This window comes from Athene cunicularia, assembly GCF_003259725.1.
Source record: "Athene cunicularia isolate RWA chromosome 8 unlocalized genomic scaffold, athCun1 chr8_part1, whole genome shotgun sequence".
NCBI lineage: Eukaryota > Metazoa > Chordata > Aves > Strigiformes > Strigidae > Athene > Athene cunicularia.
In genome coordinates, this window is record NW_020799109.1 from 7,214,896 (window position 1) to 7,226,932 (window position 12,037).

The 12,037-nt window shown below is 35.7% G+C and overlaps 1 protein-coding gene across 1 annotated transcript in view; it reads left to right on the plus strand.

Annotated features, from left to right (window-relative positions):
- The window catches only part of EPS15 (epidermal growth factor receptor pathway substrate 15), a 28,474-nt gene that overhangs the window by 15,987 nt on the left and 450 nt on the right, over positions 1–12,037 (plus strand). Inside the window, exons 9-13 of the mRNA XM_026853612.1 lie at positions 48–248; positions 1,903–2,048; positions 2,942–3,101; positions 3,937–4,017; positions 6,635–6,720. Of these exons, the coding sequence (XP_026709413.1) occupies positions 48–248; positions 1,903–2,048; positions 2,942–3,101; positions 3,937–4,002 (573 nt within the window). The 3' untranslated portion in view covers positions 4,003–4,017; positions 6,635–6,720. The remainder of the gene's footprint in view (positions 1–47; positions 249–1,902; positions 2,049–2,941; positions 3,102–3,936; positions 4,018–6,634; positions 6,721–12,037) is intronic.

Genomic DNA, 12,037 nt, shown 5'->3' on the forward strand with positions numbered 1-12,037 from the left:
ATTTTTTTTTTTTTTTTTGTGTCCACACACTTTGTTTTCTTGTCCAGGCCATGTTTTTGGTGTACTGTGCTTTGGAGAAAGAACCAGTGCCAATGTCCTTGCCTGCAGCTTTGGTGCCACCATCCAAGAGAAAACCTATTACTGTTCCAGGAGCGATGCCATTAATTCCATCTTCAACATCTACCAAAGAGTCTCATCAGTCATTGCCACCTGTAGGCATTTTAGCTGCCAAAACAACATTAATGCAGGTATAGTTTTGAAGTTACTTGGGGTTAGAAGATGTCTGCTCTTAATGTTGTGCTCTGGAGTCTACGTGTATCAAGAGTCTTGATACAAATTTTTAGCTTCCTTTTTGCCCTGTTGAATGATGAATTTGAGGAGGCTGATAGAAAGACCCGGCAGAGAGTTATGAAATATATCTTGCTCTGCTTTCTCTAAATGTCTTCAGATCTAAACAGTTGGATAGAAGTATATTATTTAGTAAAGGTTTTGAAGATATTTTAAAAATAAATTATTTCAAGGCATCAACCTCAACCTAAAGGTCAGAATATTAAGAAAAGAGGTAGAACATAAGTCTTCTGGCTGAAGACTGATTTGAATACGAACAAGTTCTTAAAATAAATTGTGGCAGGCATGTCTCTGCAGTTGTATATGCATGCCATTTGAAGAAGACATTAATGAAAATGGAATAGATAAATGCAAGTAATGGGAAAAGGAAACAAAAGGTCTGGCATATCTACATAAACACATGAGATTTGGTGTTTGTTCCAAATGTGATTCTTAATAAGCTTGACACCTTCCCCCCCCCCCAAGCATCTTATTTAATCCTGGTCATTTTAGAATCCAGAATTTGGGGAAATGTCTTTCCAAGTAGGTTCTAAGTTACTTGTTCTATTAAAAAGAAAAAAAGAAGGGGATTGAAGGTAAGAATTGTAGTATGTAATACATAAGATACTGCTTGGACATTTTGTTATCCATATCTGAGTAGTCAGCAAGAAACAAGCATCTTAATTCTGGAGGTGCCAAGGTTTTAATCTGACAATTTACTTGACTGATGGTAAACCTTGCTGTATGTATTACAAAGAAGTGCCATTCTGGATGAGTGTTTAAGTGTATGTTTTGTGTACAGCACCATTTGGAAATCATCTGTTGTGTACAGCACCATTTGGGATTCATCTGTTCAATGGTGCTGTACACAAAGCATACACAAACAGTGTACAGGATTCATCCATACAAGAACACACTATAAGTTCCTACTGTTGGGATTCATCAGCATGCCCTTGTATGCTGAAATTAATTAGCATTCATAAGCATGCACTTGAAGCCATTCTGACTCAAAAACATCTTTATAGTAGCTTAGTGTTTGGAAAAATTGTTGAAGTAAGAGAAGGGGCTCTAATTCCTGTCTTTACCTTGATTGGAGGTAAATTCTGCAATTTAGAATGTGCCAGCTATTAACAGTCTGGACTTGAGCAGTTCTTCACTCCCTCTAGCTAAAGCTCTCCAGCTGTGTAAAGAGGAGTAAAATTGATAGAGCAGACAGTAAGCAGGACTGTGACTGAGCATAGTGATGAGGGCACAACCCTATGCAGGGAGGACATCTGGGCTCTGGGGAATACTTTTAAAGCATAGGCAAGGAGGTAGAGCAATACCAACCAGTCTTGGTGCTTCACGGAGGTGTAAATACTTTGCTGTGGATCTCTGTGCATCTCTGTTTTGGAGAAAAAAACTGGTTCATGAACTAGGCACCTATATCATTTTATAAATCTGTCCTGTAGTCCTTGAATTATGTAACTCTGGAAGTAACTATCTGAAAACAGAACTGCCTATATCTTAGTATTGTGGTTTTGCTGTTGTTTTTATTTATTTTTTTTTTCCCCTTCCATGCCCACCCCCCTTCAGTGGGTTGTATCGCCTGCAGACAAAATTAAGTATGATGAGATCTTTGTGAAAACTGACAAGGACATGGATGGATTTGTGTCAGGTGTGGAAGCCAGAGAACTATTCTTGAAGACAGGACTGCCTTCTGCTCTTCTTGCACATATCTGGTAGGGTTTTTTTTTCCATGACAGCTGTTTAGACGATGGCATGGTTCTCGCTCCTTCCTAGCACTTTTCTTGTAAAGTGCTATGTTGACATTTCTGGAAAGTGAAAGGTTGGGGTGGTTTTTTTTTTATATAATAGCATGGCCTCTGTATAAGCAGTGATAACTTACTTGTTTCTACTTTTGGAGAGAAATGGGGGGGAAAACAGGTTTATGTTATGCATCATATCTTAAGAGAGAATGTAAAGTGCCTGAACACAGATTGTTACAAAGAAATACTGCACTTCAGCTAAACCCATGTATTTAAAGCATAGTGTTGCTGTGTATCTAAACACTGATACTATCTATATACTGCTAAATAGAATTATCTGTATGAAAGTCTTAGCATATGAGACTTATGGCCCATCTGATTCTACAACTTGTCTTTCATTACAGCTGGTAGTGACACCCGCTGCTTTCCTCACTATAAGCTATTGTGAGGGTGCTCTCATAGGAAAATCTTTTTTTTTTTTTCTTTTTCCCCAAGTATGGTTAACACAACCTCTAATTTAGGAAATTTTAAAAAATTTAGATAAACTTGGTTGGCTGTGTTCTTCCATTTAGAAGGAACTTCAGTTATAGTGACTTGGGTGTTGTTAGTGACTTAGAGCCCTGATTCTGCCTTTCACCAGATCAGAACTTACTGTAACAGAGCTGTGGACCTTAGCATGCAAAGAGAAAATGGCTGTGTATGTTTGAGTAATGTTTCCTATTTATTACCATGCCTTACTTCTATATTGCATTATTTTTTAGAAGAGGAGACAGTAGCAATTTTCACATTTTTACATGGCAGTAAGTGCAATAAACAGGGCTGTACTTGGAGAAATGAGTATTTATTTCATGTGCATCTCTGTACAGGGCTCTCTGTGACACAAAGGACTGTGGAAAGCTTTCAAAGGAACAGTTTGCTTTGGCTTTCTATTTAATTAATCAGAAGTTAACAAAGGGCATTGATCCACCTCAGGCTTTGACTCCAGAGATGATTCCACCTTCAGACAGGGGTGTCAGCTTACAGAAGGTAAGGATGGGTTGGGCATTTTTGGTATAAATCTCAAAGAAAGAATGTTAATTTCAAAGGCTACACAAGAAGCACCTCAAGTACTGACATACCTAAAATTTATCATAATATCAGGAAGTAAACAAGTCTTAAGTGCAAAGAATTGACAAAAACTGTTCCATCCATGGTTCAAAATGAAGCTGTCATTTATTACGCCTGCCAACCAAGCGGAGAGATCTTATGTTGAGAAAGCATTTTCTGTTTTGAAAGAAGAATCCTTCTACTGCCTATCTAAAGAAACTTTAGTTTGCATCTGAAATAATATGCACAAGTTCAATGTTTTTCTCTTAATGTGTTCAGTTACCTTTTTTTACATTGATCTTTTTTAAGAAGTCTGGAAACAATGTGAACCAAATAAAGTTTAGAATTATATATTTAAAGTTTTGAAAGTAGACAGTCTTCCATTTTCTACTTCACAGGTAGTTTAAATGTCTTCATAGTCTGTTGATTGCTGTCTATCTTAATCCAGCAGTAGACTGTACCTCAGCAGTTCAGGTTGTATTTATCAGAATGGTAGAGGTTCATCACAAATTCTTACTTGTTTTACACATCATGAAGTCTGATGTGGGTTACCTTTTCTTGGTTGTGCAAAACATTGACCTAATTCTACAACTTTCTTAAACAGAATGAAAAATTCGCACCTGAAAAAATGAAACTCAAAATTTGGCACTACTTTTGAGTTTCTGTAACTGGTATCTAATTTCCTTTTACATTCTGTTTTTAAAAAGTAATTGCTTTATTTGCAACTCTACTAATCTTTTTTGTATGTTTGCTTTCCTTTCTATGTCTCTTCTAGTTTGGACTGTTTTTTCCATTCTGCACCACTCTGCTTTTCATCCTTATTATTCTGTCAGTTTGTTAACTCTGCTTTCTCAAGGTTAGAGAATCTTTGCTTTTCTAATATTTACTGTCTGTTGGTTTAATAATGAACATCCTTCTAAAACTCTTACATAATCACTGAAATAGCACAGCACTTCTCTGAAGTGTCACAGTATGTTGCAATCTCAAATTATTGCTGATTTCCAGTGTTGCTCATCTCAAATAACCTCAAGGTTCTTCCTTGAATCCAGACCTCTGTGGCTCTTACCTGTTGGTAATATGTGCTGCTTAAACTTAAAAGAGGAAATGCTATGTCTTTTCCTGTTGAAATTGCTGGGGAAGCGATGACAGAGTAGTAGCCCAATGCGACAGTTGGCAGTTATCATTAGGACTAATACCCATGGTTCTACGATTATATTACAGAAAACTTAGTGATTATAACAAATTGGTTTGGATCAGTGTTGGCTACTGCTATTCTGTGCGTGTAAATTGTTTTTATAGAATTCTCAGACATCAGTGTAGAGGTTTTTTTGCATTATTAACATAAACAATGAGTAAGAATATTGTGAAAGAAGGTAAGTTAGATTTTACTTAACTCTCTAAATCCTTATCAAGAATTTGTTTTACTAGATTAAGCTAAACCTTCAGCTCGTTTTGGGGTTTTTCAAAAAAGATATTGTCTTGTTGATATGAAAGAATCCGTCCAAGATTATTGCTCAAGAATTGAACCCAGAGGATAATCAGTAGGCAGACATGGTTTTCTTGAAGCGGTGTGGGTTACACTGTAAAAGCACAAAAACTTAGGCTTCATCTTCTGAGTTGGCCAATATAAAGGTAGTAGCAGAAATATCAGTAAGTATAACAGTAATCCCTTATGTTTCTAAAGCAGGGAAAGTTAACTTGTGAACCTTCTTGGTAGATATTCAGAATGCATATGTATGTAAATTGCTGTTATCCAATGTTGGTTTCCTTACAGAATTTTATTACCACAGTAGTGTAACTTTTATTTCTATTTTGGGCCTGAATGGGATACAATAACAGTCTAGTACTTGTTGCTGTGTTTCTTTACCTGCAATCTTGTTTGTAGTCACCAAATTTCACTTGCATTACCAGCCATAAAACTTAAACTTACATGCAAGTTCCTCTGAAAGAATTTTGACAGGACTTTTCATAGTATTTTGAGTTAAAAACTCAAAGCATTGTTTGCATGCATGTTGTAGTGTAGTAAGTGGCAGCAAATAGTTCTAACCTTCGTTTTTGTTAACTTGTATATTGAAGCTAAAAATGTTGGCTTTCATGTTCCTCCCCCACACCAGTTCTCCTGAACAGTTGAAAATAAGATTGAACTACATTTTGTTCAAGTTTGATGCTGGTGTTGGTGTGCAGAATTTCTTTAACTGATGAGAGGAGGAGGCCTGGAAAGAATTTGTACTTGTAACTAATAGATGTGTATTTTCCTTCTGTCCCCTTCCTAGAAGAAATAAAAACTTTCTCGTTGGAACACCATGAGCAACTCTTCAAACCTCTTGTGCAGTTGCTTTAGATCAGGATTGAACATCATAGCCATTTTCCCCATTTGAGAAGCTATACATGAACCAGTTCAAGAATAGCTGTATGGGGTTTTTTAATTGTCAATTCATGCCATTTGTTCTAGTAAAATATGCACGAAGAATCTGTAGTTCTGCTGAATAATATTCTCTGCCACAGTGTTCTCAGATGTACTGTGTAGGTCTTTAGGTCTTTTAACGGACTTTTGGTTTTTAGTATTTTTTTTTCTCCAAAGTATAAGCTTGAATAAACACGTAGTTAATATCATCTTCATTTCCCTTTAGAGAAACTTCAGTATTTAAGGAATTTTTTGTTATTTTGGGTGTATCACTTGTTTTTTTTTAAGTATATACTTTTCCTCTGAACTTTGTGTTTGTCCTGGGTGACTTTAATCAAGACTTGAAGGAACTAATGTATTTATAAAATGCAGTTACAGTGACTGGACTTCCTAAATGTGTTCATGTAGTGATAAGGCACAGTAGAACAGTTACAGCATATGATAATTTGTGTCTTCAGCACTTGTTCTATAGTCACGTGTATTTTTCTGAAACCAGTAATTTATATTACAGTCATCTTATTATAAAGACATTAAGTAAATGGGAACTCATGGGTGTAATTTACCTATGACTTTGTATTATTCAGTGCTCTGGAGGTTCATGTTAAACTATCTCAATGTCACTTAAAGCACTGCAAATAAGTGTCTATACTCTGCAGTAGGAGGATCACCAAAGTGAAAAAAAATATAACTGGAGAAGTAGTAAACAAACCAAACCACTCTTAAATTAATGTTAGGAAGGCAGCTAAATGTTAACTGCAAGATAAATTTCATTTTAGAACCAGATTTTTTTTTTTGGTACAATCAAGTGATCCTGTGCTTTTGTGGAAGAAGTCTTCAAGAATTTACAGGAGACAGACTCTGTTTTAATTACTAGGTGCCTTGGATGTATGTTGTGTTCTGTTAGTATAGCATCTGGACTGTTTTGGGTGTTTTAAGATTGAAGATTTGAAATACAGTGCTACCAACAGTTGTTACAACAGGATAGCTCGTGCTGTCACAAAAAGTAAAGTGAGTATAGTCATTGGACAGCATAAACTATAAACTAACAGTATGTATTTTTATCTTTCAGAGTACTCAAGGACCGAATTCTGTAGCAGATTTTTCTGCAATTAAAGAACTTGATACGTTAAACAATGAAATAGTAGACCTGCAAAGGTAGGTAAAGGAGGAATAGTCATAGTGGCCTTGGATTCAGTTGTGTTACTTACTGCTTTTTAAAAACCAATTCAATGCATAAGAGAAGACTAGGTGGTAATAGTCTGCTTTGCGAAAATAAATGGTTAGCATGTCTGTAAATGTCTAATTCTGTTTAACTCTAGTACTCTTTTCTAACTTGGATAAGTGCATTTAATACAGCAAGATGCTGAAAGGTCTGTCCGTCATGTCTTCTGGGCATGTTTGAGAGCCGAGTGTGTTAGCATCCTGAGATGGAAATATTCTCTCTTTATTAGCAGACGAGAATGAAGCAGATCTTTAGGATGCTGGAACCATTATATAAACTGGTATTAGTTGTCTTTGATTTGTATTAAGGACTTTTTTCTAGCGGCAGTAAGGAAGTGAGATGGGAAAGATGAAGAAGTGTGTAGGGTAGAGAGTGGGAAGATGACACTTTGTATGTGTACCTCTGCTAGGGTTTTGATGGTGATAAAGATGGACATGCTTCTCTTCAGTAAAATAAACCATTTTACTGAGAAAAATTGTTTTAATTTGCGGTCTGCAGACCCTTGGATTCCATTATTTCTAAGGTAATTAAGGTGATGACTTCAAGTGATGAAGAAAATTAAGTTCATATAGTCTTCATCATACTCTCAAGACATAGCAGATATTTTTCTTCAGTGATTTTTTTTTTTTTTACACTATCATAGATCTACAGGAAATTCTATTAAGAACAGTTAATTCTACTATTTTATAAGTGAGGGTGCTTTGTCATGATGAAGTCTGCCTGTCTTACTCATGTCACTTGCAGGACTGATTTAATTTGGCAATGTGTCAAAGCACAGTCTGTTTCCTAAATACATAAATGTTTTTTCACTTAAACTGCTTATCCACCCTCTTACTACTCCCACTGCCTCCTCACTTCTCCCTGCTCTGCCTTCCTTGGTTATTCTTCAGGTTGTATTAATTCCAATTTTGGACTCTCACATTTATTAACCTGAAATATGATTTACAACCATGTATATTTGATGGTAGTATCTTGGAGGGAAATAAATTGCTCACTAGCATAAATTTTTAGATTAAGTTGGTTTTCAGTAGGGGAGCTTGCAGCCTAACAGGCAAGCCAGTCTGTTTATGTCTTGTTTTCCTTTGATGCGGTGAGGTATGAAGGAACCATGGCCTTTGAAAAGTCATTACTTCCATTTCTTCAGTGGCAATTATACTTGGACAATTGAGACTCATTTGATACTAGATAGATTGTTGAAGATATGGTAGGGGACAACTATTATTATGTATTTATTTTTAGAAAAGAAAAATTTACTTTGATACGATTTAGAGGTTCAGAATAGAACTGGACTAACAATGAGAGGCTTAAGCCTGTATCATCAAGCTGAAGTATAATAGAGGTTTGAGTGGTTTCACTGAGAATGCCTAGAAAACTCTCAAAGTCATAAAGTGAGTTGTGGCTCAGATAAAATCTGTTCTTTTTTTTTTTTCTTTTCAAGGAAATTAATTCTTTAATTGGAAATGCTTTAGCTGCTGTAGAGAAGTTATTTTGGTAGTTCTCTACCTTCCCTAAGCACAGGTGGCAATGTTAGGCGACAGATTAATTTTTGTGATAAATGTAGGAAACTTTTAATCTTTGGCAAATCCACATTTCTGTTATAACTGGTGAAATACACTTTCAGTCTTGATAGATATCATAAAAATGTAATTTATCTTGTTTAATAATGAACAAAATAAGTTTATATTCAGCTGTTGAACACAATATATAATAATTCTAGTCCATGATTCCATTGAGAAGTATCCATGGAGCTGCATTTTTGAGACCTAATAATAGAAATTGAATCTATTTTTGAAATGCACTTTAAAAATAAAAAGGCAGCAGAGGAAATGCTCAAAAGAATGACAATGTGTGGAAAACAGCTTTTTAAGAGACTGAGCAAAGAATACAGGCGTGATATGTTTGTGGCTCAACAGTCTGTATGGGAAAGATTTCTGGTAGCTAATAGCTTTTTAATGTAATTCAATAAAAACCATGTCAGGAAGGTGGAGGTTGAGGATCAGATGAAAAATAAAATGCAGAAATAAAATGCAGAATGCTTATTAGTGAGGATAATTCCCCTTTGGTAGGGGGAATGATTTGCCTAGGGACGTTGTGGAATCTGCATCATTTTGAGCCTGTCAGCACTGCTGCCTGTAAGTTCTGTTTCAGTTGCACTATATTTTTAGAAAGCTATTTGAAGCTTTTTTGATCAGCATTGTGGGAGGCTAGACCAGATGTTCTTAATATTCTTTTTTGAGCCATAAAACCTTTTTCTTCACCAGCAAACCCTGCTTTTGTGCATTCAAAGCTATCTATGGCCCACAGATCAGTAGAATTTCTTCAAGCTTTACCAATACTACATTCTTCTCTAAGTGTGTTTAAGTAGTTGAGTTTAACTTAGTGTATCTCACCAGAGGTGCCATCCTTAACATATGTTGGACAGCAACAGTTACATTGTCTTGAATGGAAATGAGGTTAAAAGGACTATAAAGCTGGTAAATTGGTGTCTCAAAAGTAAGGAAACAGCAAAGCATCCCCAGAAAAAAAGGGCAACTTCTCCCTGCCATAGACTTGTATCAAGCCTTTGTTTCAAAGTGCAGAGATCTACAGCTTCTTAACAAAGCAATGGTAAGAATTTTAATATAGGTTAGATTATTTCTTCTAATCTCTGGTTTGAAAATAACTGAGCTGTTGCAGCTGAAAAGGTTGGGGGCACAAAGAGGAGAAGAAACAAGGCAAACCCTAAGCATTTTTTTCCATCATTGCCAAACTGAAGTACTACTACACTAGGAATTCCCAAAGTTACAAATGTATGTGAAAATAAGAAATGTTGGGCAACTGTGAGTGTAGATAATGCTGCCAGCTCTGTGAGTAGTCATCTGTCGCTTATGGAAAGCAACTATGTGTAACTAAGGTGATTTGAAGCGTTGGCCATCAAGAAGCCTGGCCAGGGTTGTTTCATGTTTGGCTTGAATGCCTGTACTGACATGGGAATTCTGCAGTTTGAAATTGTAACAAATATTTGCAATGTGATGACTCCCATTTATAAATTACTCCATTGAAAAATTAGCATAAAACTTAAAGATTTACTAAGATTATCCAACTGTAAATCATGAACTATCTGCATTGGAGAAATCATCTTATTAGTTTTCAGTTTTTCTTAATCATTGCTTCTAGTGTCTTTGATATGAGGTTCTCCTGACTACTAATAAAATACATAGGGAAATTGCTTTCCTTTCATAAATTGAGTTGAATTGGTTACCAGTGTCCTTTACTGGCAAGACCACAGTTCTTTTTTGGTTGTTCTCTTGTTTGGTTTTGGTTTGGGGTTTTTTTTGGTTTGTGGGTTTTTGGTTTTGGGTTTTTTTTTCCCCCAAGTGCTGATGTGGTAAGGGACTTTATGATCCAGGAAATCTGTCATGTCCAATAAATCAATTTTGTTACTTGTTTTTGGTTCTTTCAGTTGCTGAGCATTCCTACAGGGGCATACCAGATAGTTTGTAAAAGAAATGGAGGCATTCAGAAGAATTAGTGAATTAAGTAGGTCTGTGTTGTCTTTTTTTTTTTTTAAACAAAAGACGTATTACTGGGTGGGGAGGAGGGGATGTGTTATGTGTAGACTATATATACACTCAGCTTGTTTTCCTTTGCTGGAGACTGCTGCCTAAGCTTTTCTTGTTCTGCCTGACAATACTTCTTTCACTTGATTTTTTTCCAGTTCGTTGTTTGTGTTGTGATTTGGCCAGTGTAAGCTGTGGGTGGGTATTGTATCCTGTTGCTTGCTTAGCATAGTCTACATTGGAAGGTTTAGGTACCTGGCTTTTGTTGAAATAAAAGGGAAGTGGTCTTCATCTTTGACAGTGTCTTAGGCATGTCAGTGACAGTAATGTGCAAAGGCTGTTTATTAAAGCATACATGCCTGCTTGCATTTCTGTTTCCTGCTCAGTTTTCATACCAGAGCAGGAAAAATGACAAGTATTTGTTTACCTAGTCAGTTATTCTTTTATCTTCAATCAGGAATAATAGGCCTGAATGTTTGCAGTACTTGATGCATGTCTGAGGCCTTGAAGGTATTTCTCAGCCTGACTTGTATTTAGATCTGGGGAAGTGCTTTAATGAGATTGAGACCCTTTGTTTATGGAAAGTCACAGAAGGGAAAATCAACCGAACTTGCCTCAACCCAGTGCTACAATGCTTTAAATATTTAAGTACCACTGTGCTACAAATACTAGTTTATTGAGCTAGAGGAGTGTGCTATAGCTCTGATGGAAATGGCAAAGACTTGCTTAGAATTTCCATAATACTTCTTTTCTGATGAATGGAGAGTGAGGAACTTTATGAAACTTGAAGGTTCACACTTAAACAAATAACTAGCCTTGTTCTTCAAAGTCCCTCTTTCCACATCTTTCCTTTGCCTTCCATTTAAAACTTCCCTTTGGGCACAATCAACAAGTTGCACTTTAACCAGATACTGAGATAAATAATAGCAGAACATAATCTATAGTAATTATTTTTTCAGAGCAAATGTTCATTTCGGATCTGTGACATCTGGATTTTTTTATTTTTAATGTTCCATTGTATGTGGTTTAGCAGTAAACAATTCCTTAGCTTGAGTGGAGAGAGCTTACAGTAGACCTGCCTTACTTTGAGAAATGCTTTGTTCTATATTAGATGAAAATAAACAATAAGATTAATAGTTTTAGATTGATTACCCATCTGCTGCTATTAAAATGTGAAGTTACCTTAATTTCAATATGTACTAGTAATATAATGTGATAGCTTTTCACTATGGTATTTCATGTAGAAAAATTAGGTTTATTGTTGTTCAAGTTCTAACTTAATGTGTGTGCTGATTTATTAACAAAATCTTTATAAAAGTAAATATTTGTATACAGAAAATAGTGTTAAAATAGTAAAGCTTAATGCTTTTCTGCATCTGTGAAAGGAGAAAAGATTCCATATACTTTCTAGAGATAAACACTCCTGATTTTTTTTAAACAGTAACACTTCTGAGTTGTATCTTTTTCCCCTTTCTTGAAGCTATTGTTATGTCTGACTGCCAAGAATTTATTGATGATGATTCCCCTGTCATTCATAGACACTTTTAAACTTGAATAAATGTCTGTAGAGACAGATTTGATATGACACAGCAAATAACTGTGTGTGGAGTCTCTGAGCAGATAGTGATTACAGCAAGCTAACCTTTCTTCTTCTGACTGAGCTTACCAACAGATATATCTAAAAATCTGATGGGCAAAGGCCATTAATCAG